Source organism: Pristis pectinata, chromosome 2 (genome assembly GCF_009764475.1).
Source record: "Pristis pectinata isolate sPriPec2 chromosome 2, sPriPec2.1.pri, whole genome shotgun sequence".
NCBI lineage: Eukaryota > Metazoa > Chordata > Chondrichthyes > Rhinopristiformes > Pristidae > Pristis > Pristis pectinata.
Window position 1 is genome coordinate 40027622 of NC_067406.1, and position 24663 is coordinate 40052284.

Here is a 24663-nt window from a genome sequence, read left to right on the forward strand (position 1 = left end):
TTAAAACCAAACAATCCTGCTCCCTATGTTTCAAGGTTAGGTAATTCCAACCCAGTCAAAACAGTAAATTACAAAATAAAACATAGTTTCAAAATTATAAAATAACAAGTATCCTAATTAAATCTTGTTAATAAAAAACCTCAAAAGAATATATATAGTAACATATCAAAAAAAGATCAAAAATCAAAATACCTAGACATTTAAGATATTAGTAAGGGGTTACCAAAAGTAAAAACAATAAATGTTCATGCAGAAAAGTACAGAATCATTCAATCCTCAGCTTCCAGAAAATCCTGAACTTCTTCAACCGAGCAAAACCACTTCTGCGAGCCATTTTTCAGAATAATTCTAAGCCTTGCAGGGTAATGCAGAGAGGGCTTAAAGCCTTTGTTATAAAGTTCCGACATGACCTTTTTAAATTTGACACGTTCATTCATAACCTCGGGTGAGTAATCTTCAACAATTCTTATCTTGATGTCTTGGCAATTAATCATTCCTCTTCGACGGGAGTCACAAATTAGAAACTCTTTAATTTGAAAGTCATGCAGAGAGATAATGACTGACCTGGGTCTGCCTTCCATGGGAGGTTTGTACGATGGAGATCTCCATGCTTGATCAATCTTAGGTGGAGATTTTAAAGTAGGAAATAATTGAGCCAAAAGGTTTGCAAAGAATTCCGTAGGCTGGTTACCTTCAACTGACTCTTTAAGACCTAGGATCCATAGATTGTTTCTTCTACTTCTGTTTTCTAAGTCAATGATGTTCTGCTTTAATTTTTCATTAGATTTTGATTGCTTTTTATGAAGCTTTTCTAGATCATCAATTTTCTCATCCAAGACCGAAAGAGTTGCTTCATTCACTTTAATTCGTTCATCATGATCGTGTAAAGTTTTTTTTAATAGAGTTCAACTTGGAATTCAGCTGTTGAAATTGTTGTTGAAATTGTTGAAATTGCTTTGATGAATCATCTATATGTTTTCAAAGCAGTTGTAAAATAGATTCCAAAGATGCAGGAGGGTCATCTTCCTTGGTAATTTTAGTACCTTTGGCACTCCTTGAAGTCATAGTAGAGTCAAACCAGGTTGAAAAAGTTAGATAGAATGGGAGCAATGGCAAATAGCTGTTACTCCGTTAATGACCAGCAGGCTTCTCCTATAGTGTTAAATAATCTGTTTGGGATCTTTTTTACATAGATCATTTCAACAACTAGACTGTGTAAATACCATGACACATTTGAGTCCAAAACCATTTTTTTAACACAACAAAAGTTGGAGGTCTAGACTGAGCCCTGCAGAACTACAAACAATTTCCCAATCACTAAAAAAACCTTTTCTTTCTGACTCTGAATCAGATCTTTAATCCAACTTTCCACTTTCCTTTGGATCCCATTAACTTTTATTTCTTGATCAATCTGTTGTGTGAGACTTTCTCAGATGCCTTGCTAAAATACATGTATACAAGATCAAATCTTCTGTCCTCATTAGCACACATTGTACAATCTCAAAAATGCCGTTATGGTAGAGTGTATGACATGACCCCTCCTTAACAAATCCTTGCTGACTGTTGCTGATTATTCTTTGTCTCTCTAAATGATGATACACGTCATCCCTCAGAATATTCTTAAAAGGAGATTTTGAATACCAAACAGTATTGCAAAATTATATTTGGAGACTGCAGTTTCTTTCCTTGCTTCTTTTTTCTCCCCAAGACAGATGCTAAGCCAACTGGCCTGTGGTTTCCTGATTTCTGTCTCTCTCCTTTTTCAAATAAAGGATTACATTTTCTATTTTCCAATCTAATAGAACATTCCCAGAATCTAGGGAATTTTGCGCATCAGCTATCTGATTTAGATGAGCTCCCTCAAGATCCAAAGACTTGTAACCCAGTATTTCCAACAATTTGCCTAGGTAATTGTAATTTTCCTGAGACCCTCTTGTTCTTCCAATTCCTATTTACCAAGTATTTCTGGCATGTAATTTGTATCCTGTATTGTGAAGACTCATGCAAGTTAATTCACCTGTTACCTCCTTGTTTTCAATTATTAATTCCCCAGGCTCACTTTCTATTCAACCAATGCTCACTTTGTTAACTTTGCATTGTTAAGTATCAATAGAAACCTTGCATATTTTTTGTGTTCCAAGCAGCTCTCTTTTGAGGACATTGTGATTCTGCAACAGGATGCAGAGAGATTGAGTGATTAGGTGTAAACCTGACATGGAGCTTAATGTGGGGAAGAGTCAGGCCTTGCACTTCGGTAAGAGGAATCAAAAGGCAGATTATTACTTAAATGGAGTGAGACTGCAAGTGAGTGAAGTTCAGAGGGATCAAGGTGTTGCAGTGCATGAATCACAAAAAGTTAGCAGGCGTACCCAATAAATAGTTAAGACGGCAAGCAGCATGTTGGCACTTATCACAAAGGGGGTTGGAGTTTAAGAATAGGGAGATTTTGTTAAAGTTGTACAGGGTGTTGGTGAGGCCACGCCTAGAATACCATGCATAGGTTTGATCACTTCATCTAAAAATGGATGTAGTAGCAATGGAGGCAATCCAAAGGAGATTCTCCAGGCTAATTCCTGGGATGAGAGGGTTGACTGACCAAGAGAGGTTAAACAGTCTGGGTTTGTATTCTTTGGAGTTTAGAAGAATGAGGGGTGACCATATTCAAATATACAGAATCCTAAGAGGGCTTGACGGGGTAGATGTTGAGATGTTTTAACCAGTAGGAGAGTCGCCAATGAGGGGACACCACTACAAAATAAGAGGCCAGTCATTTAAAACTGAGGTGTAGAAATTTCTTCTCTCAGAGGGTTATGAATTTCTGGAATTCCCTGCCCCAGAAGGCGGTGGAGGCCAAGTCATTAGAACTATATAAGGAGGAGATCAATAAATATTTGAAAGATCAAGGAATTGAGGGTTATGGGGAACTAGCACAGATAAGGAATTAAGGCCAGCATAGATCAGCCATGATCATGTTGAATGGTGGGGCAGGCTTGTGGACCCTAGCAGCCTATTCCTGCTCCTATTTCCTTGTGTTCTTCCTGATTCACCAAATTCCAGTTCTTTCAACTTGGGAGAGGATGCACTGAAATAAAGCTCCACTCTCTGTGAGCCCATGTAGATTTATACTGCCAGCAACCCATGTTCAGATTCAGCTGATGGTAATTGCCACGTAATTGGTTCTAGTTGACTACCTAATTTTCTGTGAGTCTGGCAGGCAGCTTGTTTACCTCTGACTAATATTGTAAGTGAAGTTTCATGTTAAAGGTAAGAAATCTTAACGGTAAAATTTACCCAAATCATAAAATGAAATCACCCTCTTACAAATTTCCTTACTCACCAAATTCCTCTTCTTTACTTTTAGTAGAATCTACATTCTTGTTAAGTTTGCAATCTGCTACACATCTGTGGAGAAATTTTATTGCAAAAGGAAATAACTAAATATCGTCCCCAAAGGGAACTGAAATCTACAGAAGTATCTAACTGTCACCTGTCGATCTCCACTGAATCTCAGGCTGATAGTCAAGTTACAGACGGGGTTTCTTTTTAAAACATCTCGAATATAGTATTACTTGGTTTAACTACTACAAGATGAAAGAATACCTGTGAATGAGATTATCTGAAATCTGATCCAGACAGTCTGCATCTGCCATTGTGTTATAAACCTGGCAATAAGGAGGGACAATTATCTCCAGACACTCCAAATTAGCAAAGGGGTAATTTAATAGCTTTTAATAGATTTGCTGCTGCAACAACATCAATAATCAGGTTGAAATGCATATATGCCTATGGTGGATGGGAGCAAGCATGGCTTTCAATCCTTCTACCTCTGAATCATCAACAGTATCAATGTGTTTCCTTTGGATATACTAAATCTTACCTTTTCACTCATTAATACATTGGCATGTACGTAACAAGGAAGTCATCACATTATTGCATAGTAGTTCATTTAATAGACCTGCATTAAGAATCTTGATGAATTCAAATCTTGTCATGGAAACTGAATATTTAAGTTCAATCAATTAAATAAATCTGGAATTAAAATAAAGGCTAGAATAAATAATGTTGGCTATGAAGCCACTGGATTTTTGTAAAAACCTATCCACTTCACTCATGTCCTTCGGGGAAGGTAATCCACTGTTCCTATGTGATGACCCTTCCATGTGGTTGACCCTTAACTGCTTTCTGAATTTGACAAGCAAGTCACCAAGTCTGAGGACATTTAGGGTGGACAATAATTGCCATTTCTCTAACAACTTCCTATAATCAAGCAAAAAAAAAAGAGCTACATAAACTCTGTCTGAAGATACTCTTATATTTGGATTTTATGTAACTTGAAGTCTTGAAAAGCAGTTTTTTTCCACTATTTGTGACACAGAATATGATGGCACTGTGCCACAGAGCAGCTCTGCTTCATCTTTTGCTCTTATATTGCGACTTCCTTCAAAAGTCCTGGAAATGATGACTTCCAGATATTCGTCTCTTTGTATTATGCCTTACAAACATAATGAGTATTTCGTGAATCGAAGGAGAAAAGATGTATCAACTTACTTTGAATGTTGGAAAGCACTTCATCTGCCTGGGAAACAGACATCACCAACACATCCTGAGATGCTTTGGTAGAATATTTGTGTAGCATTCATGAAAAGAGGTTTCAAGAGGCTTTTAGAGTCATGGAATCATACAGCACAGAAACAGGCCCTTTCAGCCCACCTAGTCCACGCCGATCGATGCTAATAACATTTGCCCGCATTAGGCCCATATCCCTCTATACCTTTCCTATCTAAGTACCTGTCCAGATGCCTTTTAAATGTTGTAATTGTATCTGCCCCTCCTGCCATCGCAGCTCATTCCAGATAACCACCATCCTCTGAAAAACTGACTCTGCTCTGTGGGGTATAGCAACATGGTTTAACTCATCTATTCAACACTTCAGGATGTATGTTGATTTTGAATCACTGGGAATCTTCAAAGAAGATATGGGCTGGCCTATGAGGCAACTTATGACTCAGATGGATACCAATATGAACAGTATGGACAATATACTTGTATTTTTTTTAAAAAAGAAGCATTGCCATAAATATTTATTAACAGCGGAATAATATTATCTAATTCTTCCCTCTCTACCCTCCAGCGGGAAGGCTGCCAGATTTGGAAAATGCACATGGTTAAAGGTTCGGATGGACTTGGCATTCAGATCACAGGAGGCCGAGGATCCAAACGTTCTCCCCATGGCATCATTATTACATCTGTCGAAGAAGGAGGAGCAGCACAAAGGTAATCGGAAGCATTTGACAATGTTACGTTACCATGTTCTTGTGTTACTTAGTAGACTGCTTAGAAATATGCATGAAACAGTTCCAAAGAAAAAGAAGAGTGGTCATATACTTTATCACAGTTTCAGTTTTATGACATAATTTTGATGAGGTTTTGTTTCAGAGACAATTAGAATTTGTTTAGATCTCAAAGATGTAATGCTGATAGAGGACCTTGCATTTATATAGTACCCTTCTTCATCTCAGGACAGCCTCAACAGCCAAAAAAGTACTATTGAAAAGTTGTAATTATAGTAATGGAAGAAACATAGCAGCCAGTCTTTGCATAGACTTCCAACAGTTTGCAATGATCAAATCAATGGGTGCAGGATTCATAATGCAAACTGACATTCATTCATTCATTGGAACAAAGGCATTACTGATGGTTCAACTGAAGCATTGATTGTAGCATCCAGCCAGCACCAGCAACACTATTCATTGACTGAACATATCAGCAGTGGCCAATTTATTGAGCAGCTAGCAAAAATTAAACTTCAATTTAAAGGGAGACGGCTCAAGCAGGTGGTAGATTTAAGTGGGGATGTCCTTTGTGAAGATGTCCTGAGTGAAGCATAGATGTCTCGTAAGATTTTCCTTGCAGTGGTTCAGACAAGGAACACTCCCTGAACACCCAATCATGATTGCGGAATCACCTGAATTGACTTGTTAATCCACACTGTTATTAAAGTGTCATACAAAGATTTGTTCATGCACTGCCCCCACCTGCTGTTTTTCATTTACATGTTGCCCATCAGCCACATCACCTGAGGTTTAGGTATGAGGTTTCAGGGTACTTGGAAGCACGTTATAAAATAGGCTGAAGTCAGCATGGTTTCCTCAAGGGAAGGTCTTGCCTGACAAATCTGTTGCAATTCTTTGAGGAAGTAACAGGCAGGATAGATAAAGGAGAGTCAGTGGCTGTTGTTTACTTGGATTTTCAGAAGGTCTTTGACAAAGTGCTGCACATGAAGCTGCTAAACAAGATAGGAGCCCATGCTATTACAGATAAGGTACTAGCATGGATAGAAGCTTGGCTGATTGGCAGGAGGCAAAGACTGGGAATAAAGGGACCCTTTTCAGGTTGGCTGCCAGTAACTAATGGTATTCCTCATGGGTCAGTGTTGGGACCACTTCTTTTCACGTTATATGTTAATGATCTGGATGACGGAATTAATGGTTTTGTGGCCAAGTTTGTGGATGATACAAAGATAGATGGAGGGACAGCTAGTGTTGAGGAAGCAGGGAGTCTGCAGACAGACTGGGATAGGTTGGGAGAGTGGGCAAGAATAGCAGATGGAATATAGCGTAGGGAAGTGTATGGTCATGCACTTTGGTAGAAAGAATAAAGGCGTAGACTATTTTCTAAATGGGGAAAGAATTCAGAAATTGGAGGTGCAAAGGAACTTGGGAGTCCTAGTGTAGGATTACCTAAAGGTTAACTTGCAGGTTGAGTTGGTCGTAAGTAAGGCAAATGCAATGTTAGTATTCATTTCAAGAGGACTGGAATATAAAAGCAAGGATGTAATGCTGAGCCTTTGTAAGGCGTTGGTCAGACTGCATTTGGAGTATTGTGAGCAAGTTTTGGGCCCAGAGGAGGTTTACGAGAATGATCCCAGGGATGAAAGGGTTAATGTCTGAGACGCATTTGATGGCTCTGGGCCTGTACCCACTGGAGTTTAGAAGGGTGAGGGGGGATCTCATTGAAACCTACTGAATATTGAAAGGCCTGGATAGAGTGGACGTGGAGAGGATGTTTCCAGTAATGGGAGAGTCTAGGACTAGAGGGCACAGCCTCAGAATAAAAGAATGTCCCTTTAGAACAGAGATGAGGAGGAATTTCTTTAGCCAGAGGGTGGTGGATATGTGGAACTCATTGAAACAGACGGCTGTGGAGGCCAAGTCATTGGGTATATTTAAAGCAGAGGTTGATAGGTTTTGGTATTGGTATTGGTTTATTATTGTCACTTGTACCTAGGTACAGTGAAAAACTTGTCTTGCATACTGTTTGTACAGATCAACTCATGACACAGTGTATTGAGGTAGTACATGGTAAAAACAATAACAGAATACAGAGTAAAGTGTCACAGCTACAGGGAAGTGCATTGCAGGTAGACAATAAGGTGCAAGGTCAAACAAGGTAGATTGTGAGGTCAAGAGTCTATCTCATCGTATAAGGGAACTGTTCAATCGTCTTATCATCGTGGGATAGAAGCTGTCCTTGAGCCTGGAGGTATGGATCCTCAGGCTCCTGTATCTTCTGCCTGATGGGAGAGGAGAGAAGAAAAAATGACCCAGGTAGGTGTGGTCTTTGATTATGCTGGCTGCTTCACCATGGCAGCGAAAAGTATAGAGTCCATGGAGGGGAGGCTGGTTTCCGTGATGCGCTGGGCTGTGTCCACAACTCTGTAGTTTCTTGTGGTCCTGGGCAGAGCAGTTGCCAAACCAAGCCATAATGCATCCAGGTAGGATGTTTTCTGTGGTGCATTGGTAAAAATTGGTGAGTGTCAAAGGGGATATGCCTGAGGAAGTATAGGCGCTGGTGAGCTTTCTTGGTCATGGCGTCTACATGGTTGGACCAGGACAGGCTATTGGTGATGTTCCCTCCTAGGAACTTGAAGCTCTCAACCCTCTCGACCTCAGCACCATTGATGTAGACAGTTGCATGTACACCACCCTCTTTCCTGAAGTCAATGACCAGCTCTTTTGTTTTGCTGACATTGAGGGAAAGGTTTTTGTCATGACACCGGATCACTTGATTAGGTTATTGATTAGGTTATTGATTAGTAAGGGGGTCAAAGGTTACAGGGAGAAGGCAGGAGAGTGGGGTTGAGAGAGAAAAATGAATCAGCCATAATCGAATGGCGGAGCAGATGCGATGGGCTGAATGGCCTAATTATGCTCCTATGTCTTATGGTCTGAGAGTACAGTATCAGTTTCTGCACGTTGATGAAGCCCAACTCTGCTTCAGCACCAGTTGTGACTAACTTGTCAAAGTACTGAGATTGAACCCTTGTTTTGATCACTGCAACAAAATCTGATCCCTAGCCACTGACACCATTGGTCTCCTTGCCAACTATATGATGGTGACAGCCTTAATATTATATTTGACCCAAAGGTGAGCTTTGAACCACATATTTATCTGGTCCATCACCAAGCCTGTCAATTTGAACCCTGTTATATCATTTGATTCCAACCCTGCCTTAGCTCATCTGCTGCTGATACCTTCATCCATGGCTTTGTTTCATCTGGACTTGACTAAACCTGCACACTCTCAGCTGGTCTCCAAAGTTCTATCCTCCACAAACTTAAAGAAATCCAAAACTCTGCTTTTCGCGTCCTAACTTGCAATAAATTTGCCACCACTCCTGTTCTCCTAATTAAGCAATTCTTGGCAAATAAGGCCTGCCGCTTCGAGCCCTTCTCCCTCCTCCCTCTTCCAGTACCTTTTTTACAGTGTGCCCTTTGCACGTACTTCATTCCAAGGAAATGCCTATTAATCCACCCCAGCAGGGAGTAAACAGCTTGCGCAGAAGCCTTGATGTCAACAAAATGTCTTTCAGCACCTGTTACACCACTCCCTGTAGACTTTTGCAACTTGAACCTATTCCAGAAAGCACCAAACACTTGCAAGACTGAAACAAAAACATAAAAAACTGAGCAAGAGCTCATAAAGTATTTCTGACCTCTTTAAAAAGCACTGATGGATGGGTCCTTCCTGCAAGTTAGAAGGTGCTTAGCTGTATTTATTTAGGAGAGGGTATTTGCTGGAATATTGAGCTCCCAGATACCAATGTCCAATCAGCAATTGTTCTACCGTGGTGTCGTGATCTGCCAATGTTGCAGACTTCCTGAAGGTATCTAGAATGCACCTGCCAAGGCCTTCACCAAATGGCATTGGCATGACTTTGGCAAGATTGTGCATACAAGCTGCACAGCTACTTTTGATCTGTGAAAACTCCAGCAGTAGCCAAAAAGCAGGCACTCCCTAGTTAAATTTTAACCCTTTTCTTTTTTAGTGATACGATTTGAAGAATAAATGTTGCCCCACAAGTTTTAAATAGTGCCACATTCAACTAAAAAAATTGGCACTTCAGCTAGTTCCCTCAATAGACCATTGAAGTGTCAGACTAGGTAAGACTGAAATTTTCTTCAGAACCTTTCCCCATGAGATTCGCAGACAACTGTGGTTTGATCTTATTTTGTTTGCCTCAGCTCCTGGAACTAGACAGTAGATTAGTCATTGGCTTGTAGTAAATTAATGTAATCCATGAGAGCCAAACTGCCCTTCAAAGCAAACAGGAAATCAATTAAAAAGCTTGCATTGACCTTTGTTAAATGCTTGAACCTTTCTTGGTTTTTAAACAAACAGCAACAAGAAAATTATGATTGACAACGCAAGTTTAATTGATGTTTTTTTGAGGCTCAAATTTCCAGTTACTTGGCTGAAACTGCACAAATCCAGAAGAAATCTACAAAACAGTAAACATAACTCTAAGTTTTCAGATAGTTATGGATAAGGATAAGACTGGACCTTTGGGGAAAGTGCTAAATTAGGAAAAGGCTAATCACAGCAGTATTAGGCAGGAGCTGGGGAGAGTAGATTGGGAGTGGCCGTTATTGTATATGTCCACATCTGACATGCGGGAGTCGTTTAAAGGCCAGCTGGTCTGAATTCAGGACCAACATGTTCCTGTGAGGAAGAAAGACAAGGATGGCAAGGTTCGCGAACCTTGGCTGATGAGAGGTGTTGCAAATTTAGTTAAAAAGAAAAAGGAAGCATATGTTAGGTTTAGAAAGCTGAAATCAGACAGGGCCTTTTAGGAATATAAAGGAAGTGGGAGAGAACTTGATCAGGAGGGCTAAAAGGGGCCATGGAATGTCTTTGGTGAAAAGGATTAAAGAGAATCCCAAGGCATTTTATATATATATTAAAATCAGGAGGGTAACTAGGGAGAGGGAAGGACCACTCAAAGACAAAGGAAGGAATTTCTGGAGTCAGGGGAAATGGGCAAGCTATTAAACAAGTACTTTGCATTGGTATTCACCAGGACAAGGACATGGAAGATGACGAGATCAGGGAGTGGTAGGGAGGTTCTAGGGTATGCTGATAGCAAGGAGGTGGTGCTGGGGCTATTGAAGGACATTTAATATGCATAAATCACCAGGGCCTGATGGGATCTATCTCAGGTTATTCAGAGAGGCAAGAGAGAAGATTGCTGGGGCTTTGACAGAGATCTTTGTATCCTCTTTAACCACAGGTGAAGTCCCAGAGGACTGGAGAATATCCTTCTTGTTCCCCTGTTTAAGAAAGGCAGTAGTGACAAACTAGGAAATTATAGCCAGTGATGCTTACATCAGTGGTGGGGATGTTATTGGAGAAGATTCTTAGGGATTGGATCATCTCACATCTGGAAAAGCATAGACTTATTAGGAATAGTCAGCATGGCTTTATGCAAGGCAGGTCATGTCTTATGAACTTGACTGAGTTTTTTTGAGGAGGTGATGAAGATGATTGATGAGGGCAATGTAGTGGATGTTGTATATGTGGATTTTTGTAACACTTTCAACAAGGTCCCTCATAGTAGGCTGATCAAGGAGGTTAAGGCACATGGAAACGGTAGATTAGATTCAGAATTGGTGTGGCCATTGAAGATAAGAGGATAGTGTTGGAGGGGTGTTATTCTGATTGGAGGTCTGTGACCAGTGGTGTTCCACAATGCAATTATAACACTAAGCAGCAGCAAGTGAAGGAGCTCTAATAAAATTATATTTAAGTTTGGAATTATTTAACCCACCATGATGTTTTAATAGAATCTGTCAGATTTGTGGACTGACTGGGTGTTTTCCACTTTGGAATGGGGCACTTGCAGTCCTCTTTGCTCCCCTTTATGTATTTTCCAGCCACTTTGGGCGCAACAAACAATTTGTCTCTCTGCTGGGTTTGGGTTCCTTGCTGATACAGAATGGGCACCTGCTGGGATTCTCACCATTAAAAGATTGCCCATTGTGTGAATAAGAATACAATGGAGATGCAGTTTCTGAAGAAATGATGAGAGCAATGATGTCCCCAGAAATCAGAAAACTCCAGCTGAAGATATCTTTCGAGACTGAAGTCTTCAACAGTTGAGCTGGGACTGACTGAAAGGGTTGAAGTTTACAAAGTATCAATGTTGTCCACCGTGGGAACTCTAGTCCTACAGCACTGCTCCTTAGGACCTACCACCACCTTCCACTTTCTGCCCCAAGGCTGCGGTTGAAAAGATTTAAATCTGCTTGGTTTCTGGGTACCATGGCCACCTCCATCAATCTAGGAAGGATAGCCACTGTTCAGTGGGGCAACTGTTCAGTTCATCACTGAACTTTTCTAAGATTTTATGCCCAGGTAAATTAATAACATTAATAAACTATTTGTTTCTTAGCATGAATGAAAGGTAGCAGGTAATTTAATTCTATATTAAAGAGCTTAGATAGGGAATGATGGATTGATATCTATCACAAGCCACCATAAACCCTTAATTTGAAAGCCAAAAATTTGAGACACTGTGCTTATAATATTAACTTGGATTGGATGGGATCTTAGAATATTTGAAATCCAAGCCACTCCCTCCTTACAATTACCCATTTTCACTTTTATCAGGGACTGGGTGACCAACTCACTCTCTGGAGACAGGACTCTCAATTAAATTTATTACTCACATCTTTATCTCTCTTCCAGCTTTGATGCTGGCCAGTGAGGCTTTCTAACCCTCAGGAAATGACAACTAATCAGCTGGGCACTGCTGCTTGGAAGAGTTCTGTGTTTTACAAGATATTCAAGATCTAACTATTCTGTAAAAAAAAAGTGAACTGCCCAACTCTGAGTGAATTTTGATTTTGAATTCAGTCCAATGTTCATCATTATGGACAAGGAAAGCTATCTTAGACTCATTGGGTGCACCAGACTAATGCATATTTTGTGCATGGGCTGGACAAAGACAAATATGACAAGTCAGAGCCAAGATAGATATAAAAAAAAATCACCTCTTTTGTCATTTACTAATTATATAATTTGCAGTTACTGTTTATTCACAATGTATATAAAAAACATTTTAAGTGTTTAAAAATTTTGATATAAAACAGTAACAGAGGAAAACGTCGAGAAGCATAGTTATGATATTGAACTATTGTTCCAGAGATAGGAATTTGAAAATCAACAATTGTTGATGCTGGAAATCTGAAATCCAAGATAAAAGCAGATAGTGCTAGAAATACTTAGAAGGTCAGGCAGCATCTGTGGAAACTGAAAAAGAGTTAACATTTCAGATTGAAGACCCTTCATCAGAATAGGGAAAGTGGGAAAAAATTAGTTTTAAGTTGCAGAGAGGGCAAGGGGTAAACTTTGCAGACTGAACAGAAGTGTTCTGCAAAGTAGTGCTCATAAAGTGGTCTCTGTATTGGAAAGAAACAAACACAAAATGGGTGACTACTTTGCAGAACAGTTCTGTTAAGTCCTCCAACGTTACCTTGAGCTTCTAGTTCGCTGTCATTTTAATTCTCCATTCACTTCCACTCTGACCTATCTCAGTGTGGACTTCTACACTGTTCCAACTAAACCCAATGTAAGCTTAAGGAAGAGAACCTCATCTTCCGTCCAGGCATGTTGCAGCCTTTGGGACTTGATATCAAATTTGACAATTTCAAGTAATTCACTTTTCCTGTTTCTATCAGAACTGAGCAGTTCTGCTGCAAGATTTATGTATCCAATATCCATCTTGCCTGGGATGGAGCACTTCAGCTATGAGAAGAGACTGGACAGGTTGGGTTTGTATCCTTTGGAACGTGGATGGCTGAGGGATATTTGATTGAGGTATACAAAATTATGAGGAACATAAATTGGGTAGAGATGTTTCTAACCAGAGGGCATAAATTTAAGTAAGAGGTTTACAGGGGATCTGAGGAACAATATTATTTTTCACCAAGAGGGTAGTTGAATTCCAGAACCTATTGTCTGAGGAGATGGTGGAGGCAGGGTTCTGTCACAATCTTTAAGTGGTACTTAAATGTGTATTTGATATATACTTAATTGGCAATATGGACACAATGAACTGAAAGGCCTGTTACCAAATGACTGTATGATTCTGTAACTATGTAACTCAAATACTAACTCAGTTTTTTGCTGCACAGTCACTGCCTTTTCAGCTGGGTATTTCCAGCATCCTCCTTTTGGTTTCATGACTCAGCAACAGCTCCGACCTGCATCTCACAGCCTCAACTTGTCCCTTTGTTTTATCTCTCTCTAATCTCTTTAATTAATCCTTTCTCATTTTACCATTCTCATATGCTTTGTCTGTTTCCCACCACTCCCTTCCCACCTTATTCTTTGAATGCTTCCTGGATTTTGAGAGTTTTCTGTACCTGACATTACCATAAACCTTTTTGTATTTTGTTTTAACCTGTTTCCCTTGTCATATAGGGGAAGCCAATTTTGGTTTTCTTTCCTTTCTGCTTTTGTGAATGTGGAAGGGGTGGGGGGAGAAAAGAGAATGACTGGGGTGGGAGGGGTCTTTGATAATGTTTGCTGCTTTCTCAAGGCAGCAGGAATTGTAGACAGAGTCAATGGAGGGGAGGCTGATTTTCGTGATGGACTGAGCTGTGTTCACAACTCTGCAATTTCTTGCGGTCTTGGGCAGAGCAGTTGCCATACCAAGCTGTGATGCATCCAGATAGGATGCTTTCTATGGTGCATCGGTAAAAATTGGTGAGGGTCAATGGGGGCATGTCAAATTTCCATAGCCTCCTGAGGAAGTAGAGGTGCTGGTGTGCTTTCATCGCCAAAGTGTCTACGTGGTTGGACCAGGACAAGCTATTGGTGATGTTTACACCTAGGAACTTGAAGCTCTTGGCCATCTCCACCTCTGCACCATTGATACATACGGAGGTGTGTACTCTGCCCAGCTTCCTGAAGTCAATGGACAGCTCTTTTGTTTTGCTGACATTTGAAAGCTTTGCTTTTTCTTATTTCTTCTATCAGGGATGGAAGACTGAAATCTGGTGATGAGCTGCTGATGATTAATGGACAGTCACTGGTTGGACTCTCGCACCAAGAGGCAGTTGCCCTACTTCGGTCAGCAGCAGGACTTGTACAGCTTGTTGTTGCAAGCAGGGTAGGTGCTTCATTTGGGATAGATTTTTTTCCCAGGTTTCTCCCCCTCTCTCTTACTCTTAAAAGTACTCTTGTACAATCTTTAGGAATGTAGGATTCCCTGGGTTTGGTACATAATGGGTCAACATGCAGTAAGATAAAAACAGAAGATGCTGGAAATACTCAGTAGGTCAGGGGGAAGAGAAACAGAGTTAACATTTCAAGAACCGTCATCAGAACATGCAGTAAGATTGTAGGTCTGCAATACAACTCATTGCATTTTGTGTCCATCCATGTATATGAATAGAAAATTGATCAGGTTCCATTCTTGGTCAGGGGTCTTTCTTGGTGACATGTCTTCCATGCTATGCCGAAGTATAGTAATTCCTTATGGAAGAGTCAGTATAATAATGCCCCTGATTCATTTTAAACTTTGCTCTTCTGAACACTAGGGTCATTCCATTCATAATAGTGTGAAATTAAAAGCTGGACCTTAAATTTACCAAGGAGTCAAGCTAATCTCTTGCCATAACTTATTAAGAGATAGGAGGTGGACCCTGAAGCAATTAAGTAATTAAATGTTTTCAGCCAGTTGTGTCGTCATTGCTTCTTAAATGGCAACCCTCCTTCTTGACTTCAGCCTCAGCTCTTACTTTAAACCTTGTCTTATAATTATAGTAGTGAATATGATCATGTTAAAGCTTTTAAATCTGGGAATTTAAATGAAAGGTCAAGATACCTATTGATAAGGCACTACCAGGATGGGAAAATAGGGAGCAGCAAAGGTAAATTGAGAAATGTTTTTGTTTTTGAAATTTGTAGGTCATAGAAGAATCAAAAGGGAAATGAGTTGTTACACATTTCTGATGCTGAATGTAAGGGGATAGAGTAGGAAACATGCGTAGTAAACCTTGATTTCAAGATAATGAGGAAGCAGGAGAGTGGAAAACATTGATTTCAAAGTAGTGAGGAAGTAGTAAAGTGATTAGAATTTGGAAAGAACACAGGACGAAAATTCAGAACTGCAGTATTCAGTAACGTCAGAACTTAAGTAAAATAGAGGCAGTCAATAAAGTTACTAGTGGAAAAGAAGGGATTAAAGTAACACTAATTTGGCAGTAATAGCTACAAATGGAAGTCAGCAGATTTAATACACCGTTGATGCAGACACTCAGCCAACTGCCACAATCATAGGGTTTACAGCAAACTGTCCAAATGCCCCTGCTTCAAGTAGTGAGGATTTTTTGATATGAAAATCAAGGCCCTTTCACCCATGTACCACCTTGATTTTCTTTCTAGAAATAATTGGTTGCAGTTGCCTTATCATTCTCCTATTGATCCAGATCAAGACTTCAGTAGGGGTAGCCTCAAAAATTTTGATGGGGCCAGGAGGAGCAGGAGTGCTTCCAGTCAGTCTCCGTAATTTCCATATATACTTTTCAGCAATCAGTCCTCACTGTTGCCTTGAGTTAGATTTTTTGAGTTAGACTAAAAAATATGCATAGTCAGCCTTGTTGGATCTATGCACTGCAGAATCAGAAATGTTAAAGTCTAAGTGTCAGGGATCCAAAAGCCTTTGTAGTTCCTCTCAGTCCCACTGGAGTTGCTGACATTTCCTTGTTTGAAGTGTGGTACTTATTGGGCATGATGTAACACTAGATTAGGGTTGGGGTAATAATTAGGGTACACCTTATCCAGGATTGAACACTTCATTTGAACAGATGTTGAAGAATGCATAGAGGAGTTATTGGTTTCAATCATTACTCTCAAGGCTGAAAATGGTACTTCAGAGATTATTTACTCAGGAAAGTAAAGAAGAATTGCCCAAAATATATATTCTGACATATCCACCATTGTAGAGTGCACAGACCTCAGCAGAAACAAAATCTATTCTTTCAGATTTTCTATTTCCCTGCCTCCTTCTTCTACAGGATGAATCTGAAATCCATTTCCAGAAGTACCCCTCCACAAGTTTACCTGATTTGGTCACAAATTTTGCAGTGGCTGATAATTCCCCTTCTCCTACGGAAAATAAAGAAAATGTAAAACCAGAAAGTGGCGACGCCTCACCCGACTGTCATGTGCACCATGGTCAAGAAACTGTGAGTGTCAATATATAAAAGTATATGCTGTTTTACTTAAAGCATTTGTCTGAAGTGCCACAAGAAGGTGTAAGGAGAATTAGTTCATGAAATCATGTGAAATGCCACTGTTTGGTATTGTAACAAGGTTGTTATACAGTTTAAACTAGGCTTCTTAAAATAAAAAAAATAATTGCTCAAGTTCATCTGGATCAGAGCAATATCAACAATCTTACCTACTTGACGGATTCTGGTTCCTGTGCAAAATGCAGAGTTCAAGCAATGCACATCCATGCCAGAGAAAGGAGGTGAATAGCTGGTGCCAACCCAAGCACAGTCAGTTAAAGAAAAACACAGAGGATGTTCGAGATCCACGGTACAATTCACATAGACCATCCATATCCATGCATCTTTCTGACAGAGGCCTTGCCTGAAATTTTGGCCCATGTCTCCACTCTTGAACAAGCTGCTGCATTTTTTTTCTCCCTTCATAAAAGGCTTTGGTTAATCTCCTGAAGATTTCCTTTCTACTTTGTTCAGTACTATTCTGGGTAAGCCACGAAATATTGATCCAACTTTGCATTCTGTCCGATATATGGATAAGCATCTTCCTTCCATGTGCTTCGCAGTCTCCTGGTGAAACTAGTGAGAGCCCTGCATGGTTGGCAGGAAGCTATTAAAGTTAGTGAAGAGTATTCAACCCAAGATATAGTAAACACTAAGGGCTGGGATGAAGAGCTGTTTGACAGGATCAGAGAAATAAATCTAACTTATAAAATGCTGAGTCTTTCAAGATGGATTACTTGCTTTTATGAAGCACAGAAGGGGATCATTATATATATAAAAGATATGTAGCATGTGAATTAGATGTGTGGATGGCTCAAGTTAGTTTTATTAATTACTGCTGTATCAGAACCATGGATAACTATGCTGACCTTGTTAGATAAAAATGAATGTTTTTGATATTGAGAAATTAATCTGATATTAGGATACAGTGTGTACATTTTGGTGTATGTTGAGTATCAGTGTTATCAATGCAAAGGGATGAAATGAATATGTGTATAAATTGTTATTCCTCCTGGTGCTGTAATTTTTATTGTACCCTTCCTTAGCTGTCTACTGGTTGTCTTACAAGTCTTTTGTTGCACTGGGAATATCGTTTTCCTCAATCTAGTGCACATGCATGGCATTTCACACTACTGAGGGCAAATGATATAATTACAGCTTTGTCTGTTATGCAGTTTACAATGCCAAGACATAATAGTTATTTGTATAAATGGAATGGCTGACATACCACCTTTTAAATTAGATTTATTGATCTGTGCCTAATATAGAATCACTCATAACCTGTAATTGATTTCTTAAATGGAGATATATTCTAGCAAAACGTTGAGTGCCTTCTTTCTTTCTCCTTTCTCTGCACTTACGTTAATCTCTTACTTTTATACATCCACAGATGACTGTAGAATCCATTTTTCAATCCTTTGCCAGTATACTCATACTCTATCTTCCTTCTGTTTATTAATTTCTTCATCACTCAGCATAAATTCTAAAATATTCTCAACCTTCAAGCTTATTATTCCATTTGGCAGCTTCATAAGTATTTTTTCATCGAATATGAAAAATGAAAAAAGATGCAGATGCTGGAAATTTAAAATAAAATCAGAAAGTGCTGGAATACTCAGTAGGCCAAGTAGCACCTGTGGAGAGAGAAAAACAGAGCTAACATTATCAGGACAAAGACCTTTCATCAGAACTTGGCCAAACGCCACTGAACAACCATTCCTAATTACCCTTGAAATGTGTATCTCATCAGGCCATTTCAGAGGGAGGCTCAGAGTCAACTACATTAGTGTGCACCTGCAGTTGCAGTCATGCTAGATTTGGGAAGACTGAAAGATTTTCTTACCAAACGGACAGTCAGTGAATGGGGTTTAACAGAAATTTGGTAGCTTCATGGTCATCATTACTGAGGCCAGCTCTAAATTTATATATTTAATTCTTCCAGTATAAATTACCCAGCTTCTATGTTGGGATTTTAATTTATACCTCTGAATCAGCAGCCCAGACCTGTAGATTACTAGCCCATTACCATTACCTCCCTATTACATCATTATATGTTACCAGCGCATGATTCCTAAAAAGTTACTGTGCAGGTCCTGTAGGTAATTAGGAAAGCCAACAGAATGTTATCATTTCAGAAGAATGTTGTTATGCTGGGGAAATTGAATGCAAAACTAGGTATGTTGTGCTTCCATTAAGTAGGGCATTAGTGAGACCACATTTGGAGTACTGTGCTTAGCATTGTTTAAGGAAGGATATTATTGTGTTGGCAGCAGCTCAGGGAAGGTTTAGTAAGTTAATACCTGGAATGGGTTGCTTTATGAGGAAAGATCGAACAGGCAAGGATTGTGTCCACTGGAGTTCAGAAGAGTGAGAGGGATCTTGACAGAATAGAAGTGGAGAGGATGTTTCCTCTTGTGACAGAACCTAGAATTAGGGATGGAGACACAAGAGACTGCAGATGTTGGAATCTGAAGCAAAAGGAAAACTGCTGGAAGACCTCAGCAGATCAAGCAGCATCTGTGGAGGCAAAGAGAGGTTGACATTTTGGATCGAGATCTTGTATCAGGACAACTCAGAAGGCTAAGGAAATTCAGCATGTCCCCGATGACTCTCCCTCATTCTTACAAATGCACCACAAAAAGCGTCCTATCCAGATACATCACAGCTTGGTATGGCAACTGCTCTGCCCAAGACTGCAAGAAGTTGCAGCCCAATCTCTCACATAAACTGGCTTCCCTCCATAGATTCTGGTTACACTTCCCACCGCCGCAGGAAAGCAGCCAACATAATTCTTTCCTCCCCCCGTCCCATCGGGCAGAAGACACAAAAGCTTGAGAACATGTACCACCAGGTTCAAGGACAGCTTCTGTCCTGCTGTTATAAATGTCTTGAATGGACCTCTTATATGCCAAAGATGAATTCTTGTGGGACTGATGTGAGAGGAAAATGATGTACCCCAGGGGGAAACCCACATGGTCACAGGGAGAATGTGCAAACTCCACCCAGAGAGTATCCAAGGTCAGGATCGAACCTGGGTCTCTGGTGCTGTGAGGCAGCGGTTGCACCAACTGTGCTACTGTGGAGCTGGCAGAAATTATAAAGGATGATATGTTGAATGCTGGGTGGACGGTAGAGACCAGGGAAACTTTGTCCTTGTTCTGTCCAGGAGGAGAAGGGGTGAGAGTAAAGGTGCAGAAAATAGATGAGATCCAAACAAGGATTCTGTCTGATAGTGTAGAGACAAAGCCAAGATTAATGAAGGAAAACATTTCAGAGGCACCTTTGTGGAATGTCTCATCATTGTAGCAAATGTGATAGATGTAGAGGAACTGATACATGGAATGGAAAACTCAAAGGAGGCGGTGGGGAGGAAATATAATCAAAGTAGCTGTGGGAATCTGTTGTCTTGGAGTGGATGTTGGTGGCTAGCCTGAGATGGAAATGGCAAGATCCAGAAAGGAAAGTGAAGAGTCAGAGTTGGACTATATGAAGGTGAGAGCAGGATGAGAATTGGCTGCAAAGATGATGAAACTTTCAAGTTCTATGAGTAGAGAAAGCAGCATCTATGCAGTTACTGATGTATTAGAAAGAGTGGGGGAGTGGGCTCTTGAATTGATTGAATGAAACAAAGACTGTTGCATAAATCCCATAAAAAGGCATGGGTTACAGAGACAAAAGACCTAAATCTGATCTTAGCTGTTTCCAAACTTAACTTATTTCACCCTGTCAGAGAAGTTCCCTTTGTTCCACCCATTGCCCTCCCCCACCTTGTCTGCTACCCATGCTAATTTGTATATCTGTTTCTCAGTTCCGATGAAGGCTCCTAGATCTGAAACATTAACCGTTTCCCTTTCTACAGATGCTGCCTGACCTGCTGAGTTTTTCCAGCACTTTCTGTTTTTATTGCACAATTACTGATGTTCAGCAGAATGTTTCTTTAATACATATATATATGCAGACTGGTCAAGTCTTACAGGTTGCCTATATTTCTTACATTTTTTTATTGTTTTGCTGCCTCATGGCTATCCTTACTAATGGCTAATCTGATTATGCATTGAGGAGCATAGAAACCCTTCAGACAACCTCAATGTAATTGATTTCCTTGTAGTGCAGACTAGAATTGGTAATTAGAAAGGTATATATAAAACAAAATTTACAGTCCATTTGTTTGCGACCTCAAGCGATTAATACTTGTGCTTTGTTTAAATGTTTTACTTGCTTGATTATCATTATGAGGTGACCTACTCTGCTGGATGAGGAATGTTGCTGTCATGTGGAGAACATTAGATTCTGTGGTGATTCAAGTCTATGAAAGTCTGGCTGTGTTCTCCATCACTTTAGTTGCCACTAGGGCAGTCTGGCTCTGTAGGCTTTCTGGCACTGTTTTTGAAACAGATGATATGGAACTACGCAATTATAAGTTCACAGAATCCAAATCAGAATGAACTATGAAAAGCAGATTGTACCTGACAAATTTACTGGAACAGTTTGTGGAAGCAATAGAGTGAGTGGATATTACAATTTAATGAATTTTAGGATCACCTTGATTCATAGGAAACCCCTGGGATTCAGGAAGAAGTTGTTAACAGATTATTAATTGGATGCATAATGGGAAGCAGAAGATTGATAGCAATGGCAATAACTCTAGCAGCTGTGATCTAAAGTATTTATGAGGTAACAGGAGGCCCCGCAAGCCTGTTAAACATGTGTTTTGGGTCTTTGCTGTTAATATTATATTTAGTACATTGAGTACTTCCTAAGTACTATTTTTAAGGGCACCAAAGACATTATATATAGAGTTAATTACATATGAAGAGAATATTATGAAGTGTAATGTTTTTGTGTTTTCATGATTTTTCATCATCTTTGTACTTTCAATGTTTGTAGTGTTAAATAAAGCAAGCATCTCATTTCTTACATAATAATGAGCATTACATTTTGTTAAATACAAGCTTTAAGATCATTAATCAAGGATGGTAACCATACGTCATGTTCAGCTGGATGTAATCGGCTATTTAATCTGCAATATGATTTTCCTTTAAGTTGACAGATGGCAGTTTGTTGCAATGTATGAAGCCATTGCACTTTATTTTCATTTTGTCAAGCAAATGAATAAAATCAATATAAATACTTGTAAGGATAAAAGGGAAGGAGTAAAAGTGGGAATTGTGAATTAAAGGGAAAAAATGGTGCACATGCAAATTAAGTATGGCTGCTCAATGATTAAAGTAAACTTTTTATATACTCTGTAATATATCTGCAAAACATTACAGAAATTTTCTTCTAAAATATATTTTGTACCTCACATTTTTAGCAAAGCCTAATGAATGACATTACTCCCGGTATCCAATGGGTTTTTAATGTGCCAATTCCCTATTAAACAAACCAGTGAAATTGTAGGGTAACTATTACAAGCTTAATAAGATCCAAGTTAACCAGGAGTAGATTCACAGAGCATGTCAAAGAGAAGGTTTTACAAATTTTTATTTTGCAGTTTGGCTTTCAGTTAAAGAATAAACACTCCATTAGTAAATCATTATAAAGCATGAAGATAATTGATTCTGGGAGAGTCCAGTTGCAGCTCTTTTACAGCCAACATACTAATATCAAATGTCTCTGTCTTACAAAATAGGTCTTTCATCATTTAAATTTATCATGAAACTGATATTATTATCAATGGACAGTTCCATTCAGAATGCCATCATGTGAATTTATGTATTACCTTCATTCATGACGCCATAAAGTAGAATAATCCATTTAGAAAGAAGACCGTATCATTCAACCACAGACTATTAGATGTAGAATGAGCTTTTTTTAAAAAACATCATTTTAATAAGGGTCCATCTTTAGAAACTTATCAGAATAGTTTTCCTCAAGTTTTTATTTCATCCTAGATGATCATGGGGAGAGACCAGATTTTGTTAGAGATCGGTAGAAATTACCTTATTACTTTTGCTCCATTTCAGGTTTCAGAAACTGCAAAAGGAGAGGAACATGAGCATATAGAAGCACCTCTGCCATGTTGTCGAAGTCCAATACCAGGAGGTAGCATAATGAAATTCAGAAGTCGATCACAAGGTAGGCACTATAATTACATGTCAATCTCCTGTTAACAGTCTGATTTTAGTTTATATATTCCTCATAATTTTCCAAAAAGAAAATACCATAAGTTCTAGGGAAGGGAAGATGATAACTATGGATAAGATTCAAAGAAAACTGGAACATGGGCAATTTCTCAAGGAGATTAAAGTATTCAAGGGTGACCAGTATATTAAAAAAGCACTTCTGAGGTAAAGCACTGGATTTTTGGCATTTCCAGGGACTATAAATTGACTAGTTGAAAACAGATAGAATAGTCAGGTGTCCTTGTCCCCTACAGGACATATTAGATTTCTCTTCTGTTAATTTAAGTGGAAAGAAAATCAAACAAGTTTTGTTCCAATATGGGTTCCATCCTGTCACCTTTTCCTGTCTGACATTGAGGACAAAAACCACTGCTATAACCCATAAAAACTCATGTCAAGGGGATCAAAGGGAAAACACTCCAATGGTTAGATTCATACCTTGCACAAAGGAAGATGGTTATGGTTGTTAGAAGTTAATCATCCCAGCCCCAGGACATCACGCCATAAGTCTCTCAGGACAGGAGCCTGAAGACCCATACACACCCACAAGAACAACAGCTTCTTCCCCTCCACCATCCGATTTCTGAATGGTCCATGAACCTATGAACACTATCTCGTTATTCCTCTTTTGCACAATTTATTTATTTGTAACTTATAGTCATTTTTATGTCTTGCACTGTACTGCTGCTGCAAAACAACTTTCATGACATATCTCAGTGATAATAAAGCTGATTCTGATCTACTTTCCATAAGAAGGTCAGAAGTGGGTGTATTCACAGTTGATTGCACCTTGTTCAATTCTATTTGCAACTCCTCAACAAATGAAGCAGTGCGTCCCTGCATGCAGCAAGGCTGAAGTAACATTCAGGCATTTGCTGATAAGTGATAAGTGACATTCGCACCACAGAAGTGCCAGGCAAGAGAAAGTCTAACCATCTACCCTTGATATTCAATGGCAGGCCAGCCATGTCATTACCTGAAATCGTAAACTGTGAAGTTGCAATATTTTAACTGTATAATTTCATTGTTGCTTTTACATCTTCTAAACAAAAATCATTTACTTTATGTGGTTGTTCATGGCAAAGCAGTATTTAATGACTCTCTTATTGTCTTAAGATAATGGTGGTGAGCCACCTTCTTGAACTCTGTGCAGTGAAGGTACCTGCATAGTGGTATTTGTGCCTTTGGAATCAAGAGGTAAATAAATTTGCTGAAGGAGACTCACTCCTGATTCTCTGTGATGATATGAAAGCCAAGATTTTAGATTTTTCATAAAACTCGCTCTCATGTCATATGACCGAGCTTGACAGGAATGCAGTAAGGGGAACTCAGGCAAAAATTCCACAAGTATCCATAACTTAGTGTGCAAAATATTGTGAAACCCAAATTTCTGACATAAGTTCCTAGTAGCTGGAATTACCCCTGTGATTGTCACTGTCTACATCTTCAACAGGTGGAGGGAGCCGCTTGGAATCTGTTGGAGAAGATGATGAGCTGATTGTGGAAAATGGTGAAACGAGTAGTGAAATGTCAGAAAAGCCACCACGTGGAGGACGGAAACATTCACTTCCCCAGCAGCTTGATGCAGCCGGAACCAGACAGGTGAATGCTCACTTCCTCACTGTGTCTAGTTTAAACATTAAGTAATAATTTTGCCCAGTGTTTCCTCTCTGGATCTCTTAAATTTGCAACCAAGAGTGATAATTTGTACAGAATGGAAAACTGAATCACAGAACACTATAAATGTTTATTCAGCCCAAAGCATGTCTTTTTTTAGTGCCTTTATCATCCCGCTATGATTAGAGAGACATACCTTTTCTGTGATGATGTGAAAACTGAGATTTTAGATTTTTTATTAAACTCACCCTCATATCATATGAGGAGCATGTTGATCTGGCTGCTATAGTTACTGACCTATGCTCCCTTTATATGAAACATTGTAATTGGACATTGATTTT

The 24663-nt window shown here is 39.4% G+C and overlaps 1 protein-coding gene across 1 annotated transcript in view; it reads left to right on the plus strand.

Annotated features, from left to right (window-relative positions):
* The window catches only part of pdzd2 (PDZ domain containing 2), a 120107-nt gene that overhangs the window by 16138 nt on the left and 79306 nt on the right, over positions 1-24663 (plus strand). The window contains exons 2-6 of the mRNA XM_052034328.1: positions 5132-5274; positions 14323-14455; positions 16365-16535; positions 22547-22658; positions 24159-24307. Coding sequence (XP_051890288.1) covers positions 5132-5274; positions 14323-14455; positions 16365-16535; positions 22547-22658; positions 24159-24307 — 708 coding nt within the window. The remainder of the gene's footprint in view (positions 1-5131; positions 5275-14322; positions 14456-16364; positions 16536-22546; positions 22659-24158; positions 24308-24663) is intronic.